Raw genomic sequence first — 26603 nt, 5'->3', positions numbered from 1 at the left:
AATATATCAAGGAAAAATGCGAATTAGCCGTTTTTTGGAGTAAAATTCGCCAAAAAACACAACTCTCATTCCATAGAATGTCACCCCTAGTGTCTTATCTGACTGCAAGCTGTTTGCAAGTTGATTCGCAGGAGTGCACGCTAGATTTTTTTTTTTAAGATATTGCTCAGAAGGACCCTATTTTTTTTCTTTTTTTATCTCTTTTTATTTATAAAGGTACAGTAGTTAATGAACAAAAGGAGTATTTGATCATTGTAGAGCATGTAAAATAAACAGTATTGAAGCATTAAAGGATCAAAAATTCTGAGCGTTATCGTTTAAAAACTCACCTAGTGTGTCCAGGGCTTTATATACTTTGAAAAACCAAAATATTTAAACGAATACCAAAAATAAACGTTTATCATATTTTGGACCAGATGCACTAAGCTTCAAATGTCATAAAATGGAGAGTGATAAACAACCAACCAACCAATCAGCTCCTGCCTGACATTTTTCAAACACAGTCTGTGACATGGCAGGTAGGAGCTAATTGACTGGCTGTTTATCACTCTCCATTTTATCACTTTTGAAGCGTAGTGCATCTGGCCCATAGATACAAATGTCTGGCATATTCCAGTAGATGCCCATATGCCCACAGAGGTGTTTATGACTGTTAGCTCAGAATCTGGTCGATAGGTGAATCGTTAATAGGTTGACATTTTTTAGGGGATATTCTTTTTGTTTGTGGGTACTTGTTTCCTAGCACAGCTCCCCCGTTTTTGTTCTTATACAATCGCATCGCATGCAATATAGAGGCGTTCGATGCAATTAAATTTTTAATTGTACAAGCACCCTAATGGGTGCTTACAATGTTAAATGAACCCCCATTTTCAACCCCACCCCCACTATCAACGCCACCCCGAAGCGTGGCGAGCGCAGAGAGCCCGCGAGGGGCGGCGGTACACGTCCTCCAACCTTTTCATACCCCCACTATCCATGTATTCCAAGTTCCCTTCGGGCTCGTATTCCGCGTCCCCTCACTGCGCTCGTCAAGCTTCGGGCTCGTGGGTCGCTGCTCTCACCACACTATCTAAAATCAACTCCACGCCGACGTGGATAGTGGGGGTATGAAAATGTCGGAGGATGTGTACCGCTGTGCTCGCCATGCTTCAGGTTGACGTTGATAGTGGGGGTGGCGTTGACAATGGGGGTGCAGTTAACATTGTAAGCTCCCGTCAGGGTGCTTGTACAATTAAAAATCGCATTGCATGCATTTGCTGGCATGCAATGCTATGCGATATTTCATTGTACAATTTAATTTAACGGGAATATCGCATCGCACACTGAGCATTATACTACATCCCAAACCCTGTGCTGCATACTCAGCATTATACTGCACCCCAAACTCTGTGCTGCATCCTGAGCATTATACTGCACCCCAAACCCTGTGCTGCATACTGAGCATTATACTGCACCCGAACTCTGTGCTGCACACTGAGCATTATACTACATCCCAAAATTCTGTGCTGCATACTGAGCATTATACCGCACCCCAAACCCTGTGCTGCATACTCAGCATTATACTGCACCTTAAACCCTGTGCTGCATACTGAGCATTATACTGCACCCCAAACTTTGTGCTGCATACTGAGCATTATACTGGATCCCAAACTCTGTGCTGCATACTGAGCATTATACTGGATCCCAAACTCTGTGCTGCATACTGAGCATTATACTGCACCCAAACTCTGTGCTGCATACTGAGCACTATACTGCACCCCAAACTCTGTGCTACATACTGAGCATTATACTGCACCTCAAACTCTGTGCTGCATACTGAGCATTATACTGCACCCTGAACTCTGTGCTGCATAGTGAGCATTATACTGAACCCGAACTCTGTGCTGCATAATGAGAATTATACTGCACCCCAATCTCTGTGCTGCCTAGTGAGCATTATACTGCACCCTGAACTCTGTGCTGCCTACTGAGCATTATACTGCACCCCAAACCCTGTGCTGCATAATGAGCATTATACTGCACCCCAAACCCTGTGCTGCATACTGGGCATTACACTGCACCCCAAACCCTGTGCTGCATACTGAGCATTATACTGCACCTGAACTCTGTGCTGCATACTGAGCATTATACTACATCCCAAAATTCTGTGCTGCATACTGAGCATTATACCGCACCCCAAACCCTGTGCTGCATACTCAGCATTATACTGCACCTTAAACCCTGTGCTGCATACTGAGCATTATACTGCACCCCAAACTTTGTGCTGCATACTGAGCATTATACTGGATCCCAAACTCTGTGCTGCATACTGAGCATTATACTGGATCCCAAACTCTGCTGCATACTGAGCATTATACTGGATCCCAAACTCTGTGCTGCATACTGTGCATTATACTGCACACGAACTCTGTGCTGCATACTGAGCATTATACTGCACCCCAAACCCTGTGCTGCATAATGAGCATTATACTGCACCCCAATCTCTGTGCTGCCTAGTGAGCATTATACTGCACCCTGAACTCTGGGCTGCCTACTGAGCATTATACTGCACCCCGAAATCTGTGCTGCATACTGAGCATTATACTGCACCTCTATGTGCTGCCTACTGAGCATTATACTGCACCCCAAACTCTGCTGCATACTGAGCATTATACTGCACCCCAAACTCTGTGCTGCATACTGGGCATTACACTGCACCCCAAACCCTGTGCTGCATACTGAGCATTATACTGCACCTGAACTCTGTGCTGCATACTGAGCATTATACTGCACCCCAAACTCTGTGCTGCATACTGGGCATTACACTGCACCCCAAACCCTGTGCTGCATACTGAGCATTATACTGCACCTGAACTCTGTGCTGCATACTGAGCATTATACTACATCCCAAAATTCTGTGCTGCATACTGAGCATTATACCGCACCCCAAACCCTATGCTGCATACTGAGCATTATACTGCACCCGAACTCTGTGCTGCATACTGAGCATTATACTGCACCCGAACTCTGGGCTGCATACTGAGCATTATACTGCACCCCAAACTCTGTGCTGCATACTGAGCATTATACTGCACCCAAACTCTGTGCTGCATACTGAGCATTATACTGCACCCGAACTCTGTGCTGCCTATTGAGCATTATACTGCACCCCAAACCCTGTGCTGCATAATGAGCATTATACTGCACCCCAATCTCTGTGCTGCCTAGTGAGCATTATACTGCACCTTGAACTCTGTGCTGCCTACTGAGCATTATACTGCACCCCGAAATCTGTGCTGCATACTGAGTATTAGACTGCACCTCAAAACTATGTGCTGCCTACTGAGTATTATACTGCACCCCAAACTCTGCTGCATACTGCGCATTATACTGCACCCCAAACTCTGTGCTGCATACTGGGCATTATACTGCACCCCAAGCCCTGTGCTGCATAATGAGCATTATACTGCACCCCAAACCCTGTGCTGCATACTGAGCATTATACTGCACCCCAAACTCTGTGCTGCCTACTGAGCGTTTACTGCACCCCAAACTCTGTGCTGCATAGTGAGTATTATACTGCACCCCAAACCTGGTGCTGCATAGTGGGCATTATACTGCACCCCAAACCCTGTGCTGCATACTGAGCATTATACTGCACCCCAAACCCTGTGCTGCATACTGGGCATTATACTGCACCCCAAACCCTGTGCTGCATACTGGGCATTATACTGCACCCCAAACCCTGTGCTGCATACTGGGCATTATACTGCACCCCAAACCCTGTGCTGCATACTGAGCATTATACTGCACCCCAAACCCTGTGCTGCATACTGGGCATTATACTGCACCCCAAACCCTGTGCTGCATACTGGGCATTATACTGCACCCCAAACCCTGTGCTGCATACTGAAAATTATACTGCACCCAAAACCCTGTGCTGCATACTGAGCATTATACTGCAGCCCAAACTCTGTGCTGCCTACTGAGCATTATACTGCACCCCAAACTGTGTGCTGCCTACTGAGCATCATACTGCACCCTGAACTCTGTGCTGCATACTGAGCATTTACTGCACCCCAAACTCTGTGCTGCATAGTTAGTATTATACTGCACCCCAAACCCTGTGCTGCATAATGAGCATTATACTGCACCCCAATCTCTGTGCTGCATACTGAGCATTATACTGCACCCTGAACTCTGTGCTGCCTACTGAGCATTATAATGCACCCCAAAATCTGTGCTGCATACTGGGTATTAGACTGCACCTCAAAACTATGTGCTGCCTACTGAGCATTATACTGCACCCCGAACTCTGTGCTGCATACTGAGCATTATACTGCACCCAAACTCTGTGCTGCATACTGAACATTATACTGCACCCCAAACCCTGTGCTGCATACTGAGCATTATACTGCACCCCAAACTCTGTGCTGCCTACTGAGCATTATACTGCACCCCAAACTCTGTGCTGCATACTGGGCATTGTACTGCACCCCAAACTCTGTGCTGCATACTGAACATTATACTGCACCCCAAACCCTGTGCTGCATACTGAGCATTATACTGCACCCCAAACTCTGTGCTGCCTACTGAGCATTATACTGCACCCCAAACTCTGTGCGGCCTACTGAGCATTATACTGCACCCCAAACTCTGTGCTGCCTACTGAGCATTATACTGCACCCCAAACTCTGTGCTGCCTACTGAGCATTATACTGCACCCCAAACTCTGTGCTGCATACTGAGCATCATACTGCACCTCAAACTCTGCGCTGCATAATTTACTGTTTATTATACCCCGAACTTTATTCTGTATGACAAACGACAGGGTATTATGAACAAACAATATAAATTATAACCCCCAAGGCTAAGTGCTACATCATAGCTGTGTGATCCTGGCACAACGCTCACTGCAACAAGGTATCAGTGTGTGGAGCTAAAGCATTGGATCTGCAGTTGGATGAAAGGATAGAGAGACCCTTCTTTTTTCCTAGGAGGGAGAGGAGGTGTGTAAGTGGGGGTGGGGTGACAAGGGGGAGCTGAGGTATACGGTGAAGAGGAAATACCAGAGAATTACATTTTTTTTCTCTCTCCCCTAAAAAGTTGCTTGTGGCTGGCAGCCTGCTGATGAGGAGAGGAGGGGGAGAGAGTCGAGGGAAGGATTTTCTTACTACACCGCCCTTTCTTTAGGAGGTGTAAGGGCTGATGTGAGACTGAGGAAAACTTGGAGGCAGAAAGAAAGAGGCAGGGTCTTTAGAGGGAAAATGTGATGGGATGGTAAAGACACTGAAGAGATATTGGCTGAAAAGACAACTAAGAGAGACAAAACTAGGACTCAAGAAAAAAGAAAAGACCTAGAAAATATAGAACACTTGATAGGTGGAGGCAGTGAATGAGTTATACATACACGTTACCTGCCTGCTATGGAATTAAGGATTCTACATTGGAATTAAGGATTCTACATTGCTTCTCCCAACATGCCCTCTGCAGCTCTCTGTGTCCCTCGTCCAGGTTCGGACCCTAGGATGACCTGGCTCTGCCTGTCCTGTATGCTCTGGGTACGTAGCAATTGTGTATTTTATGCTTACACTGTACTAACTTCAACAGCCAGTCTGCATATAGGGGAACAGAGCACAAACATCTGCCTGTGAAACTTATATGTGAAATGATGAGTGTGTGTCTTTGTATTTGTCCGCACTCCAGCACAGTGTGGCAGCTGCATTCACATTACAGTTCAGTCTGGAGCCCTTAGAAGTGTAAAGTTCCTGTTACATTATTAGGTGTCAACATGATCTAAGTGTGTCCAATGGCAGAGCAGTGTAGTGCTTTAAAGAGTGTCCGTCATCTGTATTATTTGGCATGTGTCGTTGATTAGTGATTGCAAATGAGATGCAAAAGTGTTCATGAGAGAAGATTTAATTACCATGATTAAAGGGTAAAGAGGACATTAACCAGAGGTTGTGACTTTTGCACAAGTATCTCTGCATTAGATAGAAGTGACATTAGACTGTTTGGAACAACAAAAAATGCTGCAGCAAAATGTGTCTGTGATACCCTTTGAATGCATGGTGTAAGGAGAGGCTATGGCGGTGGGGGAATACAGGATGCATGAACAATATGCTTACCCCAAACTAATGGAGCGTAAATATTGCTGTGTGACATACAATGACTTACCGCTAATATGTAATTACTATAAACCTCAGACATGTTAGGGGAAGCATGGATTCACTAATGGTGATTAAATAATGGATTTTAAAGAAGCACATCTGTCTGGCAGCGGTCTAATTTGATACAGCTACCAATCGCTTCAACACCTGGAATGTGGCATAACGCTTTATCTAGTACCGCCGAGAATACCAGAAGGCAGCATATAGGTAGTAGATACCATTGTCTATTAACCAGTACTAACCTCTCGTTAGAATTATAAGATTATAAGATTTATGTAATAATAAAATGTGACCTCTTGCAAACAAACATTTGCTCCACTGACCATTTTAGTTATATGTGTGCAATAGAAAAGCATTTACCCATTGTGTGAATGAGCAGTATATTTGTATGTGCAATGAGATGTGCTATCATGCTTTGCACATTATTATAATTAAATCTAGGGTTACCACCTTTTTGTTGAGAGATTCCCGGACATTGGCCCGCCCCTTGACACACCCACTGTCCCGCCCATGCCCCACCCCCCAGCTCCGCCCTTTGATCCACCTTATGTTGATTTTTTTTTTTAACCTTTGCTTCAATTTCATTCTTGATTTTGCATACCATAATGCCAATTACATGTTACATCATACACAGTAATACCCATTACACGTTATGCCCCACACCATGATGCCCATTACATGTTACAACATACACTGCAATGCCCATTCCACAATATGCCAGGACTGAAAAAGTTTTCTGGAAAGGAGGAACAATATAGACAGTGCGCGCCGTAGGCGCGCGGCAAAAATTTTCAACATAATGCAGATTACACGTCACACACCCATTACATAGTGTACAAAATGCTATAGTATACCACATGCCATAATGCCCATTACACGTTATGCCACACAGCGTGATGCACATTACATGTTATGCCATACACCGCAATGGCCATTACACGATATGCTAGGACTGAAAAAGCTTTTTGCAAAGAAGGAATAACACAGACAGTGCGCACCGTAGGCGCGCGCCAAAAATTCTCAACATAATGCCGACTACACGTCACACACCCATTACATAGTGTACAAAATGCTATAGTATACCACATGCCATAATGCCCATTACACGTTATGCCACACCGCGTGATGCCCATTACATGTTGTGCCATACACCGCAATGGCCATTACACGATATGCTAGGACTGAAAAAGCTTTTTGCAAAGAAGGAATAACACAGACCGTGCGCGCCGTAGGCGCGCGTCAAAAATTCTCAACATAATGCCGACTACACGTCACACACCCATTACATAGTGTACAAAATGCCATAATGCCCATTACATGTTATGCCACACAGCTTCAGGTGATAAACCATTGTATTTATCATATATGAAGGAGTCTATTTGTTGTTTTTAAATAAATGATGTAAGTACATACTTTATATTTCTTCTAAGAGGCCCAGGGTCGGTGGTGGAGCCTGGAGGCTGGGTGGCTGACCTGGCTCTGCCGCTCTATCCTCTCTGGCAGCTGATGGATGGTGAAGCCAGGACTCGGATTCTAGGAGGATGGGTGGCTGAGGGCGAAGGAGGCTGGCTGGGTGGAGGAGCCGCTGCTGACTGAGCTCCTGACTGTCCTAACCTCACCTTGGCCTGCCTGCTTTGCCTTGGTTGGTGAATGGTGACTGTCAGAGAGAGAGCGATGAGGCTGGCTGTGTCACCCTGAGGCAGAGTGCCAAATGCGGAGGAGGAGCCGGGAGATTGAAAGAGTTGTAGTCAGACAGTCAGTGACACACACACACTATCTGTGTGTGTGTCCATTCAGTCTCCGCCTGACTCCGCCTCCCTCCTCCCAGCGTGCGCCGCGGCGGAGTGACTGACAGTCAGTCACTGATAGTGACTGGTCACTCTGCGCCGCGGCGCCACCCCCCGCCTGCCCTGCATCGATCCCCGCCTCCTTGCTGGCTTCAGGGGATCATGGCGACCCGCAGTCCCGCACCCGCCCGGCGCCACTGCACAGCGGAGGGAGCCGGGCGGCCGGGGCGGGCAGAGAGGGGGACTCATTCCCGGACTATGTATAGTCCGGGAACGGCACCTGTCCGGACTCCGGACACCCGGTCTAATTACCGGACTGTCCGGAGTAATCCCGGACGGGTGGTAACCCTAATTAAATCCTATATACAGTATGAAAGTCCCCACAGAAGCTATGGCTAGAGAAGTGTGTTCATGGAGGATATACTAGCTTATCTGCAGGCCTCCACCCCAAATACCTGTATCACCTATGCTGAGGGTCCTGTTACTATTCAGTAGTGGCCTTCTAACGTGCCTGGACTGTGCTACAGAGGGCCTTATTCTGGTTCACTCTTAGAGGCAAATTCCTTCTCAAATGGACAAAACCATATGCACTGCAGGTGGGGCAGATGTTACTAGTGCAGAGACAAATAGATTTGGATGGGGTTTTACTTCAAAGTGAGATCTATATTGTAGTGTAAAAATAAAGCAGCCAGTATTTGCCCTGCACAGAAACAAAATGTCACCCAAATCTAATTTCTCTCTGCACATGTTTCATCTAGCCCCCTGCAGTGCACATTGTTTTGTCCATTTGAGAAGGAATTTACCTCTGAGAGTGAACCAGAAAAAGGCCCAGAGTCATCTGAGAGTCAGAATAATGTCTTTTGAGTCTATTGCAGTAGTAGACGCATTGCGGCCTCCAGTTAGTGTACTATAAGTCACAGGATGCACTGCTACCAGCGCCGTCTACTTTTATTTCGTGTCTGGTTTAATAAATATTTTAATGGAATTAAGTTTCATTGCCTGCAAAAACTGGCTTCTAAATGTAAATCCTAACCACCCTGTGTATTACTGAGGCTTTGTGGTTTGTGGTACTTGTGGCTACATATAGTTAGCTGTATTTTTATTTCCTTTTATTATTATCTGGCAACTTTAAATACCAACATTTCCGGCAGTCTTGTACAAGAAAAGGAAAAGCTGGAACTTACCCATACAGAAGAGGTGTAGAGAATCCTGTACTCATGGAATGAGGGATGTTACTCAGCGAATAGCGTGAAGACTACACACTAGAGTGGAAACAGAAGGTGTATGACAAAAATGAAAATATGGCCGATACAGTGGAAATAGCTGACAAATACATAACTTACAGATATAGCCAAGCTCTTTGCCCATGTCGCACATCGGCAAGGAGCACACCTGCCGCCGTGCTTATGTGTCACACCCGTAACTCAGAGCCGGCCCTAGGCATAGGCAAACTAGGCAAATTCCTAGGGCACTTGGAATACCTAGGGGCACCAGCAGCTTCTGCTGATTAAAATTATATGCAGCATGCCTATATTCTGTGTGTGAGTGAGGCTGTACCTGCATATGAAATAGTGTATTCATGGCAATCACTGTAACATAGCATTCCATATGCAGGTACAGCCACAATCGCACACAGAATATAGGCATGTCGCATATCATTTTAATCCTCAGAAGCTCCTTGTGTGTCCTGGTCACATAACAATGCAAATAAGACGATTTTCAGCAAAAAAGGCACCCAACGTTAGCAGAACTGGCCAGGAGTTGCATGACCTATTGAGGCAAGATGTATGAGGAAACATCTGTATCCAAGCAGAGGCAGAGGTCACAGTGTTAGCGGCTGTGCAAGTGCTGTCTTTGGGTGGGTTGGTTGTGCAATAGTGTTCGGCATATGTGTAAGGGGCATTATGTGTGTCATGTATAAATACATTAATTATGTGCGACATGTGTAACAGGCATTATGTGTGTCATGTGTATAAGGGCATGAATAATGTGCAACATATGTGTAATGGGCATTATGTGTGTCATGTGTATAAGGGCAGTAATAATGTGCAACATATGTGTAAGGGGCATTATGTGTGTCATTATGTGTATGAAGGGCATTAATAAAGGTTGGCATAATGTGTAAGGGGCATTATGTTTATAAGGACATTAATAATGTGTGTCATGTGTAAGGGGCATTACTGTGTGGTATTATCAGGGGTGCCGAGAGAAAGGGGTAGGGGGTACGAATTACCCAGGCCAAAGTCTGATGGAAGGGCCCAGTGGGGGCCCCGGGCCCCCTCCCCTTAAGTGACAGCAGCAGCTGCAGCTCTTCTCCTCTGCCCATCACACACTGCTTTGTGCAGGGTTGCAGTGTGGCCATGGAGGTGCTTAAAATACAATATTTTCTCAGGATTTTTTTCTAAGGGTATAATGTGAATAATGTGAGGAGTAATGTATATAAGGTAAAGTGGTACTACACTGTGTGATGTAACGTGAATAAGGGACACCGTCGCATGATATAATGTGAATAAAGTTGCACTACTGTGTGGCATAATTTGAATTGGGGGTACTATTGTGTCTCCATGCCCCTTCCCCAGCAAGAACACACCCCTGTTTGGGCTGCATACCAAATGTGTGCACGGTTTCTAATTCAAATATTGCTGGTAGAAGCACCAAAATGATGACTGCTATGTTAAGGGTTGATGGTGCTGGAAAAGGGGAGCAAGGTCAGAGGTGGAACTAGTGGCGGTGCTAGGGGGCACCAGCCAAAATCTTGCCTAGGGCGTCATTTATTCTAGGGCCGGCTCTGCCACAACTCATTGAAAATACATCAGCGCTTTTGAGTGATGGGTGCGACTTCCGGCACCAAGTGGGCACTAGCTGCCATATCGCAGCCACAATGATCTTGCATACATCTGTTTCTTGGCTCGGGCAGGTGAGCAGGCGCAATGAGTGGAAATTATGAGGAATTAAATGGAAATCACAAGGAACAATAGAAATGAGTATGGAAGATGTTAATAGTGCAGCACTGATTGAGAGGAGGATGGAAAGCACAGGCAGGTAACCACATATCGCAATACAAATCTCAGTATCTCCGGGCAGCCATAAGTTGGGTACACATGGGACGATGCGGTGTACCTGGCTATAGGCTTACATGCTGATATAAAACAGCTGATGGCGATGTTTGACCAGGTCGTTATCCCAGAGGTTCCCAAATGCGTTCCTCAAGGTCATTGGGGCAATGGTCCAGGTTTTAAGTATATATATATCCATGGCTCAGCACAAATGATTAAAACAAATAGACTGATTAAATCACCTGTAGCCAAACATGGATATACTTAAAATCTGGGCCATTGGGGTGTCTTGGGGACTGTTATTGGGAAACTAAGGGCTATCCAATCATAGCTGTTGTTTTCACCCGGGGGGGGGGGGGGGGGGGGGGGGGCGATAACACATGTGGCATTTGAGCCCTAATCCCTAAAAAGTGCTGGTATCTCGAGTCTCTTAAATACCGAGTCAGAGATTGATTACCCATGGATTAACCGAGGTTCCTGCCAATGTACTTTGATTTATATATTTTTTTACAAATGTAAGTGAAGAACATACTGGTATATTGCTTAGGACCCCATGGTGTCAATATTATTATTACTATTATGTTTATGGTGTCCGACAGCACCGTACATATGGCAACATAGGACAGTACAGGGTGTCACAAACCTGCTTGTTGTGTTGCTCTGATCATCCTCTACATAGTTTGGATTAGTGCAGTCTGCTCTCATACTGTCAATTATGGTGTGAGAGGCTGTGCTGAGCCCATCACTGACCAGCACCTGTGTGACTCCATTCTTATGTAATCCTTTGGTTGCCTGCCAGTTAGAGTCCAGAGTTCTATGCTTCATTAGCTTCAGGAGTTCATTACTGGATTTGCTGTTACCTCCTAGCCAGTCACCCAATCGATGCAAGGCAGGGGGTTCAAATATCCTGTCCTAAGATTCAGACGTTGCCATCAGCAATATCACTTCTACGAGCAGTGACCAGGCATCCTGTATGGTGATTCCAACTTCCAGTTGTTGCATCTGCGGCAGATTGGCTTCCTGAAGGGCCGGCGCCACCACTAGGCCTGGGGCGATGGCCACTGGAGGGAGGCACTTGGGAGCAGCACCCCCCCGCCCCCCCCCCCCCCCCCCGACCACCCCCCAGATGACTTCCAGTCTTAGCTCCAGCACATCCTACAATCGAGGTATAATGAAGCTGGGTGCAAAGTAGGTCCTCATCTGGGCTGTTCATTGAAATGCCTGTTTTGATAAAATATTGTTCTACTGATTTAGAAGGGGCCACAGAGATAGAACTCCATTTCCATGATAATGCACGTAGGCCCTCATTGTGTGTGGATTGTATATGCTAAGCTGCTCATAGCAGCTTTGGATATATGATCATTAGAAATGCAAATGGGAGAGGAGGTGCATACTACCCCCTGCCTGCATTTGCGATTGCTAAAAACTTGATGCGATTGCATTTCTGGATGACCATTGCAACCACTCTCCCTGCAAATGCTTATGCCTGTCAGTCAGACAGAGGAGTTAGCACTTCTGAGACGCAATCACAGGACCCATTCTACACATAAGCAGAACTGGTCCTGTGCAGTTTTTCAATGATAGGGAAACTGCTACACTGATTGCTTATGTAATCAGTACTGAATAAGGCCCTTAGCGTGTGTCTCTGTGCTGATTTTAGGACTTTGTAGTTACATTGGCAACCCAAGTAGAAGGTTATGAAAGACCTTGTATATCTTCATTTATTTTCTTTGTAGAATCTTTCTGGACTTTTATCTTCTGCATTTTATCATTTATGTTTAAGATGACACCTACTGCGCTGAGTTATAAAACTAAGATGAGAAATTATGGAAGAAGTATCTGTAAAACATAGAAATGCATATATAGACCATAATATAATGTCCTATGCAATGATCTGTAAGAGAGAAATACCTATAACCAGCAGGCTACTAGTGGGGAACATTAGGAATATATTTACTAAAGTGCGGGTTCTAAGAAGTGGAGATATTGCCTAAAGGAACCAATGAGATGCAAGCTATTATCTCCTAGAAGGTTCCAGATAAATAAGTAGATTCTGATTGGTTGTTATGGGCAACATCTCCACTTCTAAAAACTTGCACTTTAGTAAATATATCCCTCAGTGTCCCAGTTATCAACTTTACTATGTTCATACCTCGCAACATTGGTGGCAGAGGAGGTGGGACACTTGCGCGTGCCAAAGGAGTTGTGACCTTAAATCATGGAACTCCCATGAGGCCATTCCTCCTTTTCCCTGTGGGGGACAGGGCCAGAACACTGACAGCTGCTGGCCATGCCCCAGCCCCTCTGTCTCACTGAATAGACACTGTGCGCACAGCATCTGTTCACCGCGGCTCTGCTCAGCTCCACAATGGGGTATTAGTGGCACTAATCTTTGGCGGGGAGCTATCAGTTCTGTCTATTGTATGTATCCTGCCAACACACCGCCATATCTCCTCCCACCATCTCTACTCTCTGAACGTGTCTATCCTAGGCTCCCTACTGAGATCCCCAGGTGATAAACATTATTGGTCACCTGCAAACTTATGAAGAAAATTTACAATAGTACATTCTGCCAGATGAATACAAGTCTGCACACTAGGGATTATATGCAGAGTTTCCATGCATGCAGTTCTAAAGCAAAATATGCCCAACTCTGAATAAGGCCATGTGTGTTTATCCTGTGGTTCTGCTGCAACAGACAAGCAGAAAATGAAGATTACGAACAATAGACATTATACACCTAATTAAATGCACCTTAAATGCACCTTTAAAATTGTTATTAATTTAGTATGCAGTTGTTTTCATACTATGCAGACTATTCACTATCCCTTCATTTTCCATCTCTTTCCACTGGACACAGGGTTTTTGTGCATGTGAACCTCAAGTTCAAGCATGAGCACTAGCACTACTGAGTCAGGCAAGGCAATGCCAAGCTCCACGCTACATAGAGTATTAGTAATAGGAATCACAGGGACAGCTGTCATTCTCCGCACTGGTGAGTTCAGATCCACAGATGCTACTCACACGGTTAGATACTTAATTATCAGGGGCCACCCAGTTCCCAATAATTAACATGATGAATAGTCCCTTAATGTACTTGCTACATTCCTTACCACATAGATAAGACAAGCTACAAGCAAACTCTTCTGTAACCAATTAGAAAATGCCATTATTCGAATACAGTTAAGAAAACAGTTCAGCTCAAACAGGGGTCATTACATCTCTCCAGCTGAGGAGATGACTCAGTTACTGTTTTGAATATTTTGAAGGTTGGGAGATGGAGGGAAATATTTTTCCTTCACCTGATTGGCCACTGCAGGGGGTTATGTTTAAGATGAACCATGCTTGAACATGATTAATGGATTTTTCCCACTGGACGCCTCTGGTCTCTTTCATTTTGCTTTCAGAAGTGAAGTTGTGATGGTTGGGTCAGGGTGGGATGTCTGAGTGTGCTCTATGAGATGAAGACATGACTCTTTTTATTACCCATGTAAAGTACTCAGGATTTCCTTTTGGTTGAGATGGAAGGTGAAGGGTCACCATTGAGAGAATGTAACTGAGTGATTGATGTGCCCTGGGGCACATTGTACCGCTCTACAGAGGTCACCTAACCACTGTCACTCTCCAGCCACCCTCCATCCAGCTGTGTCATTTTGTGTTAACTATTGTTCTAAGGAATGAAATAACAGGGATTGATTTTCTCCCAGCCGAGTCTGTCTCCGAAATCAGAAACTGATTCCAGAGCATGAACAGATGTCACAGTGTCTTCGTTGGTGTTTTATAGTTACTATTGTGTATTTGTGCTATTGGCTATAGGAATGGTGTCCTATAGTTAGTGTTGTGTATTTGTGCTATTGGCTATAGGAATGGTGTCCTATAGTTAGTGTTGTGTATTTGTGCTATTGGCTATAGGAATGGTGTCGTATAGTTAGTGTTGTGTATTTGTGCTATGGTGACTATAGGAATGGTGTCGTATAGTTACTGTTGTGTATTTGTGCTATGGTGACTATAGGAATGGTATTGTATAGTTAGTGTTGTGTATTTGTGCTATGGTGACTATAGGAATGGTATCGTATAGTTACTGTTGTGTATTTGTGCTATGGTGACTATAGGAATGGTATTGTATAGTTAGTGTTGTGTATTTGTGCTATGGTGACAATAGGAATGGTGTCGTATAGTTACTGTTGTGTATTTGTGCTATGGTGACAATAGGAATGGTGTCGTATAGTTACTGTTGTGTATTTGTGCTATGGTGACTATAGGAATGGTGTCCTATAGTTAGTGTTGTGTATTTGTGCTATGGTGACTATAGGAATGGTGTCGTATAGTTACTGTTGTGTATTTGTGCTATGGTGACTATAGGAATGGTGTCGTATAGTTACTGTTGTGTATTTGTGCTATGGTGACTATAGGAATGGTATCGTATAGTTAGTGTTGTGTATTTGTGCTATGGTGACAATAGGAATGGTGTCGTATAGTTAGTGTTGTGTATTTGTGCTATGGTGACTATAGGAATGGTGTCGTATAGTTACTGTTGTGTATTTGTGCTATGGTGACTATAGGAATGGTGTCGTATAGTTACTGTTGTGTATTTGTGCTATGGTGACTATAGGAATGGTATCGTATAGTTAGTGTTGTGTATTTGTGCTATGGTGACTATAGGAATGGTATCGTATAGTTACTGTTGTGTATATGTGCTATGGTGACTATAGGAATGGTATCGTATAGTTAGTGTTGTGTATTTGTCCTATGGTTGCTGTAGGAATGGTGTTGTACAGATGTTGGCACGCTGATCATTGCTGTGCCACGGCCACTTAGTTTAGTGCACCAATGTCGCATCATGACGTGGAATCGCTATGCCATACCCGTTCCATACCCACTGATCACTGCTCAATGTGTTTCTATGAACCACAGGAGCAAATTAGACACACAAGCATGGATACGGAATTGCAACAATTGCCACATATGTCACACGTGGTGATTGGCATGCCAACGATGAGAGTGGCTACATCTTTATTGTTACTATTGTGTATTTGTGCTATGGTGACAGTATTGGTCAGTGGGTCAAATATAAGAAGGTCGACGGACATTAGTTTGACCACTATTGGTCAACAGGCCATAGTTCAACACATGAAAAAGGTCAACGTGGCTTAGATGAACAGGTCGACACAAGCAATCGGTCCACATGGAAAAGGTCAACTTGAAAAAGGTCGACATAAGTTTTTCACATTTTTGGGTGTCTGTCCACATGGACACCGTATAGGTGTACGGCATCCCCTCACATGGCTTGATTAGCTCGCCATGCTTCAGGCATGGTGCCAAGCACTACTTAGATAGTAACAAATGAAAAAACACCTGTTTTGTGAAAAAAATCATGTTTACCTTTGTCATGTTCGACCTCTCCCATGTCAACCTATTGTATGTGTCAACCTCTTGACCGTGTCGACCTATGGTATGTAAATCTTTTTTATGTGTCAGACCATGACCTGTTGTATAGTTACTATTGTGTCTGTCCTCCTTTCCAATAAGGAATGGTTTTAAGACACAAAATCCCATGTCCAGGCTTCAGTATTTTATTTATGTATTAACAGTTTATTATATAGCGCACACATATTCCACAGCACTTTACAGGGAATACTTAAAATATTCACACAGTGGCGCTTACAATCTGTATTTCCTGCCACATGTACAGATGGAGAGCCTCTCAGCCAGCGCCACGGCTCGCCAGATTGCCCCCGCTGGCGAGATGGCACTTCATCTGACTGGGACGCACGTCCCAGTTTCCGGGCAGCGGGGGAAGCGATCCCTGCCCATCTTCGCTTCCGGGCAGGGTTAGGGAGGAGTGGGGAGGTGAGATCGGGTGGCGGACCGGCGGGGAGCTCCATAGTAAAGGGACGTGTGCGTGTCCCCTTCTGGCGGCTGGCGATCCGACAGCCAGCCCCTGCAAGAACCACAGGCACACCATGCACACACAGACATTGTAGGGTTAATATTAATGGAAGCCACAGTTTTGTACACATGGGACGATGTTAGCCAGTATCGCTAAATGGTTTTTGTGTTTGTACTGGGCGATAAATCGCTAGGAGCGAGCTCCCGCATTAGCCCTGTACTGGTCGCAGGAGCATGCTCCTATGATTATGTCTTTTTTTATGTTTGACTTTTGAGGTAAAATTTCTAGTCGCTGATAAAAACTGGACACTTTAGCAATATGGTTGCTGAGCAATAAATCGCTGAACAGTATGAAGCAAAAATCGCTCAGTGACCAAGTCGCACCGTGTGTACACAGCTTACCAGTATATTTTCAGATTGTGGGAAGAAACAAGAGTACCTGGAGGAGACTCACGCAAGCACAGGGAGAATATACAAACTCCAAACAATTAGGGCCATGACCTTAGTGCTGCGAGGCAGTAATGCTAACCATTACACCACATACTTACCTACTTTTGAAAACTAGTTTCAGGGAGATTATAGTTGGTAGTAGAATTTTGCACAGTGCCCCATTGAGGGGACGTGTCATGCTCCACCCAAAGGGCGTGTCTAGTTCCATATATGGAGAGATTGTGAAAAGAGATTGTCAACGTGGCACCTGTACTTGCTAACTGCTAGGAAATGGTACTGATGATTCATTGTAAATTACTTTTTTCCCAAAAAAGCGTAATGTGTGCTAGGTGACATGAGGGAGATTGCTAGACTAATAAGGGAGAGAGGGAGATTGCTGCTATTTCAGGGAGTCCAGGGTAGGCGACTATGTTACACCATCCGTGCTGCCCAAGTATACTGCTGAAATACTACAGTACCATGCAGATGGTCTATGATTAATAAATAACCTTAAAAAATGTTGAATACCCAAACAACCTTCTAACCGAGCCCTCCCAAGTGGCCATGTTACAAACAATATTGTATTATTAAGTTCTGTGGACAAGTTAGAGAACAGAACAGCTAAAGAATGTGCTAGAAAAACTCTACACACTATGATAGGATGCAAGCGTCATCCGCACTAACAGCGCCAATTTATAATAATAGATGGTAGGTGTGTTCTAGATCCATCTGTATAAGAGAACTATAAGAGAACTGTGTTATTGGGGTTTATTCTAGTTCATTCTTTCTGACAAAATCCTTCTTATGCTGGCCACACATCAGAACAACTTCAGACCAACTTTTTTAAAACTCTTCAAACCTCCAACCATCCAACTTCACAGTCCAACTAAAACAGTTCCCCACACATCTAACCAACTTTTCTTCCAACCAGCAAAGTTTTTTTTTTTTTTTTTTTAGTCCAGCCAACTTCTGTCCAACTTCTGATGTCACAGAAGTAGGTGGACAGGTTCTGCCTACTTCTGTTTTTTTTTTTTACATTTATTTTAATAACATGGTTTAATTCCACCTTTATGTAGTAGACGCAAGTGAAAAGTGAAATTAAATGAAACTCTGCTTCACACACCAGGGGACTGGGGAGCAAGTGACCGATCCCTGGTACCCAGAGGTGTGGGCATGAGTGCTGGACATAGAGGGTGCACAGGTTGACAGGAGAGTAGTAGTCCCAGATAGCCTGGCTTAGCTCTGCTCTCCTATCAGTGGCACTCCACTGCTGCCGGGATCACTGGGGGTGGCTCCACTGAGGGAAGCGCACAGGTTGCTGCCGCTCCGTGATCGAGGTGCAGATGGTTCCGCAGGCACAGAGACAGAGAGGAAAGGAAGTGTAGGAAGGAGAGGAGAAAGACAAGGCCACAGTGGGCGAGATTCACCAAACCGAAAATGCCGTAAAAACACAGTTTTCTGGATTGTAACTTTAATCGGTATTCATTAAATTTATAGGTATCAATGTAATGTCCCAAGAAAAAAATTGTTAAAACTTAACTTTTATTAATTGCCAATTGAAGAACTGCAAAATATTAAAAACAGTGAAAAGGTGCAATAATGTGTACTAACCACTTGAGTGGTATGCCCGGAAATTTCTCGGGCTCAGCTGCGCTGCCATAGCGGGATGTCCCGGAAAATTTCCGGGCATACCACTAAAATGAAGGTGTGCGCCAGTGGTGTCCAGGTGTGCACCACTGGCGCATCACCTGTCCGCCCCCCCCAGTGGCCGCTCTGATGTCCCCTCAACTCCATCCTCCTCACCTCTCAGCTCCGGCGATTGTACGCCAGAGCTCCCCTGCCCCTGCCGCCATTAGTTCTATTGATTGACAGGCGACAGGCGACAGGCTCGGGGATGTTTGTGGCGGCTCGGGGGGACTCGGGAGGGTTCAGGCACACGAGTCCTCCCGAGCTGCTGCAAAACATCCCCGAGCCTGCCGTCTGTCTGATGACTGACAGGCGGCTGGGGCAGCGGTGGCATGGGAGCTCCGGCGTACTAACGCCAGAGAAAAGGGGAGGGGAGGGAGGGGGGCGGTGGCGACTTCTTATTATCTGTGGTGGGTTTTGCTGGGGCAGGACAAACTGCCCTGGTAGGTTTGTCCTGCCCCAGCAAAGCCCACCACTCAAGGGGTTAAAGTGAAAATAAAATAAAATAGAGCTGTCCGTTATGTGTATTTTTGTTATGGTACAATGACCATGAAACTGTGTGACTGTACTGTGGTGTAAAGGTTGTCTATGTGTTTAATAGAGCTCACTCGCGTGCTGTAGCACTGTTCTATCCTGAGAAGCCTCATACAAATGTTGCTACATTGTATTGTTGTAGTTATCATCTGCAACTACATCGTGTTAAATGTAACAAACATGACGAGTAGTCAGAAGTGGCTTGTTTTAAGATGTATTATCCACACGCTTGTTATTCCAGTAAATGAGTGAGATAATTAAATAATGATTCAGTGAATGGAAGGAAATCGGCACAGTGATGTTTAATATGCCCTAATTCTTCTGAAAGAATTCCTTCATAAATACATGCTAAATGAGCATGAATTTGTTGTTTGTACGATATAACGAGGAAATTAAATGAAAATTCACTTATGCCACTAAAGTAAATGTCCAGCTGAATGCTGCTGCTGCTACAGTACCTACGGCTATAGAGTAAATCTGGCAGGAGGTGGCTGCTGCAGGTAATCTGTTGTCGGCATGTAAATTTCCACAGATCAAAGGCCTTATGATATTTCTGTTTATCATTAGTTCCTTCTATACATTAGTTTGCTTGAACCATTTATTAAACAATTAAACACATATGTATTACACCAGTGTCTGCTAATACATTTGACCGCTGTCTGGAATATAATTTCCTGATAGCTCGCTGCACTATCCTACCAGGCTATATTGTTTAAGCCCGTGGATTTTCAAGTAGTGAAAATTGTTATTGTTAATAATTGTTATTATGCCCGGCTAATACAGTCCAGCTAGACACGATCAGCACAGCTCGCTGTGCTACCCTGACCAGCTGTGTTATTCAAGCACATGGTTGTAAATTATTGCAAGTCGGGATATTTCATTATACCCGATTCAAACAGTGTCTGTCTGCACAGATTAATGCTAACACGCATTATAAAACGGACAGCATCTAGCAGGTCGGGCCGGTCACATGGATCATGTGCACCCGGTCCACCCACATTCTTCTGGTGGTTGTCGCTGATGAGGTGAAAGGTGCGCAGAGTGATAGTGGGTCACAGATTGATCGCGGACCACTGGTGCAGGGACTCGGGAGTGCAGAGTGATTGCCAGGTGCCGCTGGATGCAGTGTGTCCCTGGACCTGGATGGGAAGCGGAGGATGGTACCTGGACCCAGCGGCTGCAGCGGTGAGTTGTCTACAGGACCTGGGGCGGTGGGGGGAGAGTGACTGGGTTACAGCATGTCAGTAGTAGGCGGACACTGCTGGTCAGTGTCCGCCTACTTATCGGGTAGTTGGGGGAACTTTCCCCACACATCAGGACGATCAGCTGGGAAAAATCAAACAGGTTTGATTTTTCCCAGCTAGTTGGAACGACCGTTTTGGGCCGTTTTTAAGCGTTTTCGGCCGTGTGGGAGCAAACGGCTTATAATCGTTTGCTCCCACACACTAGAGAGATTATCATTCCAACCAGCCAAAAGTTGGCTGGTTGGAGCGATATCTTTCTGATGTGTGGCCAGCATTAGATGGACAAAACCATGTGCACTGCAGGGGGGCAGATGTAACATGTGCAGAGAGAATTAGATTTGGGTGAGTTATTTTGTTTCTGTGCAGGGAAAATACTGACTGCATGATTTTACACTTCAATATAGATCTCACTTTGCAGAAAAACCCCACCCAAATCGAATTCTCTCTGCACAAGTTACATCTGCCCCACCCGCAGTGCACATGGTTTTGTCCATCTAAGAAGGATTTTGTCAGAAAGAATGGACTAGAATAACCCCCATTATGCCATGTAAACTGGGGATACAATATATTAACTTTTGGTCAGAGCTTGGCAGCTGACATCATATTCTTGTAGGATTATTAAATTAAACAATTTTTGTTAAAAATGTTAATTATGTTTGAATGTACAATGCATGTTTTTGTATCAATTTCTGTAAAAATATCAGGGCCGCCTGATGTTATAGTGACTTTTGTGGTCAATTCAATTTATACTAAAGGCTATGATGTTCTATGGTGTGAAAACACTGAGACCTGTGGCACACAGAAGGCACTACAGATTTCCTTTTAAATTGCAAGCGAATAGGGGTGTGCACTAAGGAAGCATTGCTGTTCTATCTTTAATATCAGTGATGTGTATGTTTACCAAAATCATGGCTCATTATATAACCCCCATAGCACCCATATAATTTCCAGCACAATCTGCATCTTTCCTCCTATAATAGAACATAAGTATGCTGGGGAGGGTTAGGCTGCGGTGGGAGACTTAGGCAGGTAGATGCAGGTCACAAAAAGGTGTCACCTGCTGAGGGGTGACGCCACAGTGCTTACTCCTGCTCAGTAATATGAACAGTGTTCTGCATTGTAAAATTAAGTGCAGAATAGATGCCAAGGCACTCTCCTAGACCCCCTCAGTTACAAAAATAAGGTTTTGTGCTGCGAGGCCATGCCTCTAACCTACAAGGCGACTCCTCCCTTTCCTGGCGCACTGGGTGTCCAAAAAGGTAGAGTTGGTGCTGGGGTTAGGGTATGAGGGGAGGGGGGTTAGGCACCGGGGCAAGGCAGCTGCGTTAAGGTTGGGAGCTTAGGGTTAGGGTGCAGGTGGGGGTGATGAGTAGGGCTAGGCTGTGAGAATGGTGGGTTAGTTTAGCTGAGCACCCTTGACAGCATTCTAGGCACTTGGAATGCCAGTGGTAGACTGTACCCAATACATAAACACTTTGCTAGATGCCCATTATATTTGCTCTTTGTTATACCTTGGGCAACCCTGTTTTTCTCCCTTTTTTAGGCAACATTTTACATAAAACTTGGTCTCATAAGGGTTTCTTGTCTATCAAAGACATATTTAAACCTGGAAGTCAGATTATTAGCTTTTTGCAAATGAGGAGGGGTACTCAATCCCGGAGGATATTTCCGATCCCTGAAAATATCTATTGTTTTCACGAAGAATAGATCAAATTCGCATTCAATATATTAAATTTTCCTCACTTTTTTATGAATTTTAGAAACATTTTGAAAGTTGTAAAAGGTGTGGATCGGTGAATCCATGTCTTTTTCCATTTGCTGATTTGCAAATTTTGCGTCCATCTCCGCGAATGCAGATCCAGCGTTTCAAAGAGACGATTTGTCCCAGCTGAAAACAAGTCCTGGCTGATATTTCTGAGAATTGGAATTATTGAACAGCAATGAATACACCCCTGAAAGAGAAATATACAGAATATTCCTCAAATACATTTCTTTTTCTATGTACCTCTAAGCTTGTGTATATACAACATCTGTTACTCCCATACTTAGTTGAACTGAATCCAGAGATGTAATAAAAAATATGATATATAAATATATTCATTACTGGATGAATACTGAACTGGCTTGTATACAGATTTATCTATAACTTTCCCAGTAATTCTTTTTAAATTAGATCAGGCTCTTTGCTCTATTGTCTTACATAGGGACCCTAAGGGCTAGGTGGGCCAACACTTGATACCCTGTACCAAACTATACTTACCATCCAGTGTCCCTTGTCGGTTGGCACTGCAGAAATCACTGGGAACACTGCCCCATGTTCCTGGTGATTTTAGCAAACACAAGAGAAGTCTCTGGGAACATGGCTTCAGTATTATGTTCCTGGAGATCTGCGCAGTAGACTGACACAATACCAGAGTCTTCTGTGCTGCAAGAGAGGAGAGGGTTCCGTGCAGAGCCTGCACATGGTCCATCTCCTCTCATAAACCCCCATGTAAAGGAAGCTTCTACACTATTCTGCCATAAGCAACATTTGTATTGCTCTGACATGCAGTGAATCACCCCTTATGGTAGGTACACACTAGAACAAAGGGTCGATGTCACAACTGGGCAGGCATTTACATGTGCACGCCAAGTTGTGATCTCAATCAAAGATGGTTTCTGCAGCAAGAGAACAGGCAGTCGGTTGACCGCCCATACACACAGCACAATTGGCTGATATGTCTGCAGAAATATTGTTCATCAGCTGTGCTACACAGCCGACATTATATCTGTGAACAATGCCCTTCACAAAAATATTGCTTGTACACACCCGCCGATGCACCCAGGATTTCTACTGAATGGACAATATATTAGGCAGTGACTTCTACTGCCAGTCATCCGCAGGTCAGGCAGTCCCATTGGGAGGTCTTTCCTCCCTCTAGAACTGCCAGGCCAGGCTGTGAATAGCAGAGAGTTGACTTCTTGTAAGAAGCAACTGTCTGCCTCATTGTTAGCCCTAGCTGGCTTCTATGGGCTGCAGCCGATGCAGTCTATAAATGACAGAGCCTTGCATGTGTGCAGACCCCACCACCAGTTTTGCGCATCTGCCTGTCCTAGCGATTAAAGACCTATTAGCGATTAAAGACCTATTGCACGGGGGTGGTCCTTGGTTGGCAGGTTCATCTCTGGGCATAATTAACGACTGCCTTCTGCCTAAAAAAAATAGGAGCTGCTGCTGGTAGCGAACATTTATGTGTGAATCGGGACGGATAAAGGGGACAAATCATGCTGTCATTGCTGACATTGAAACGCCACGGCGATTCGGGCCTTTCACCCACAATTGAATTACCCTTTAATTTTTGCTTACAGTTGTTACTAGATGCCCACTAGCCTCTCCCCAATCATGGTATTGAATTTATATGCTCATGGTATAAATTTGTGTTACACCTGTTTTTTGTAATCTACTACAAATATGAAATCTCTATGACCTATGTTATTTGATATAGAAGTGATATACTTGTGCATCGAAAAAAAATATGATGTATTTAATTTATAAGACACTGGAAACATTTTTCCTATGTGTCTGTCTTTCCTAGGCCTTTTATTGGCACCTCTGCTATCTTTTGTAAGTGAGTTGATTGTTGCCTAGTGCTACAAGTGGAGTATGAAAATATATTTATATCTTTTGCAGTCTGTTGAGTCCTTTATTGGTCAGGGTAATAGTCCAGATTCCTTCCTGTTACTCTGCAGTTCTAATGTGCATTTCTACCTGAAAGCTGAACTTCTGGAAGGTTTCCATCCATCGTATCTGAGCAGCGGGGCGGGCAGCAACTTTCTCAGTTTGCACATTCTTGGTAGGGTCTGGAGTTACCAGTTCCAGTCACATTGGCTATTGTGACCGTGTGAACCTGAAAGTTTGTTTAGGAGAAAATGTTTCTAACTCCTGATCTGAGAGACAAATTAAATAGTTATTTCCTTTGTGATTGTATAACCTTTTAATTAATTACATCTTAATAGAATGGGCGTATCTCTTCAAATGCAGTGACATTTGCATCAATGGAAATGGTTTGGAAATAGTGTTCAGAGAAGAAAACTAATCCTGAAAAAGAAAAAATTGCCCAATTTTTGCTGTGCCACAGTTTTACTAAAGATACTTGCACATGTGCCTTTTTAAGGATGCATTTTTCTTGGAATTGCTTGAATGATGTATATCTATAGGCCCTTCGCTAGCAATAATGCGAATTACCACTTAACATGGTATTATGGGGCAGATTCATATTTATTAAAGCAAATAAATAAGTAATTTTGTATCTGGAACAAACCATGTTGCTATGGAAGGGGAGACAATACTTTTAAATTATTGCTTCTCTGCAGGGTAAATACTGGCTGCCTTTGCATGTAACCCACACATGTTAGCCACTTTATTTGTACACTACAATTTTAGATTTCAGTTAAAACACAGCTTACCCAAAACTAATTCTCTGCACATGTTACATCTGCCCCACCCAGTGCAGCATGGTTTTGTCCATTTGCATGCTTTTTAACTTTGTTAACAAAGTTGAATCAGGCCCTAAGTCCATCATCTCCAACCTTAGTTCCTTAGTTGGGGTGTGAGCTACTTAAAATAAATTAAACCCCTGGAAGAGCTACTAACATTTTTGAACAATAAATTATTTAATAGAAAAACAACAATGCATCTATCTATCTATCTCCGTGTAACTCATTATGCTGCTTAAACTGATATGCAGCTTGCCTATACTTCAGTGGCGTAATAATGGTGCCGCTGACCCCGTTGCCGCTTGGGGGAGCCAGCGCCGGCAGAGTCTGCAGAGAGCACCGGATACTGCTGCCAGTTGCCACTTTGCCCGTCACACTGTATGGCAGCTGTGTGGAACCAGGACCGTGGCTGCCCCCCACACTCCGCATGTGATTACAGCCAGCTCCCACCCCTTACATCCTGCAGCTTCTCATATTGCTGCTGTGGCCGGATACACCATGCTCCTCCAAGGACCCCATCAACCCCTTAGTCCCCGCAGCTGCAGTCAAGGCGCGCACAAGAGTAAACTTGCAACCTCGTGGGCAAAGACAGGCAGCCAGAAACCCAGCATTCTGACCGGGTGGCCACTGTTCAGCCATTCAGGTGACTACGTAGGGTGAAGGCACGGACACAAGTTGGTAGATTAGCATAACTACTGAGAATTGTCCTGTTCCAGCCATTATGTCACCCCTTGTGTTCTGTCCCAAATGCCACCCCTCTGTGTGAACCCCATGTTCTTTCCCACATATTATCCCCCCATGTGAATTCCACCATGTTCTTTCACTGTGTGACACCCACTCTGTGTTTTGTCCAAAATGTTGTCACAAACCCCCCCCCCTCCCCTCTGTGTTCTGTCACTATGTTGCACCCCACTATGAGTTCTGTCCAAGCCAATGTGTCACACCCCTCTTAATATTGTCCCAAATGTCACCTCCCTGTGCCCCCCCCCCCCGTGTTCTTTCAATATCTGATTTACTTTGTGTGGCATAGTGTGCAAGTGTGGCATTATGTGTATAGGGCATTTATGCTGTGTGGCATAATGTGGAAGGGGCAGTATGGTGTGTGACATAGGGCCTTATTTTGGTTGCCTCACTTCCCTGCGCATTCGCACGGGGAGGGGGGGGGGGTGATGTGTTTGTTCTGCACATTCACATGTGCATAAGCTGGGTGCGAGTGGGCAGGGACTCTGGGGGGTGTATGAACTTGCCAATGCCGGTGGGGAGGGATTGCCGGTCGGCAGAGCGAGGGGCATGCTTTTACCATTTCATCTAGTGTGTAGGGGTTTAAGACTCATTTTAATGGCAAAACACGAA

General features: G+C 44.6%; 1 protein-coding gene across 6 annotated transcripts in view; it reads left to right on the top strand.

The window, feature by feature from the left end:
- TNS1 (tensin 1) overlaps positions 1-26603 on the top strand; it is a 564007-nt gene that overhangs the window by 137056 nt on the left and 400348 nt on the right. The window contains exon 1 of one of the 6 annotated variants that reach the window (XM_083153690.1): positions 5247-5540. The exons of the other annotated variants lie outside the window; for them this stretch is intronic. Coding sequence (XP_083009816.1) covers positions 5460-5540 — 81 coding nt within the window. The 5' untranslated portion in view covers positions 5247-5459. Of the gene's footprint in view, positions 1-5246; positions 5541-26603 lie in introns of those variants that run through there. 6 annotated transcript variants of the gene reach the window in all.

The sequence above is a fragment of the Crinia signifera genome, chromosome 7 (assembly GCF_055691185.1).
Source record: "Crinia signifera chromosome 7, ASM5569118v1, whole genome shotgun sequence".
Classification (NCBI taxonomy): domain Eukaryota; kingdom Metazoa; phylum Chordata; class Amphibia; order Anura; family Myobatrachidae; genus Crinia; species Crinia signifera.
The sequence above is the reverse complement of the archived record's forward strand: the minus strand, read 5'-3'. Positions and strand labels throughout refer to the sequence as shown.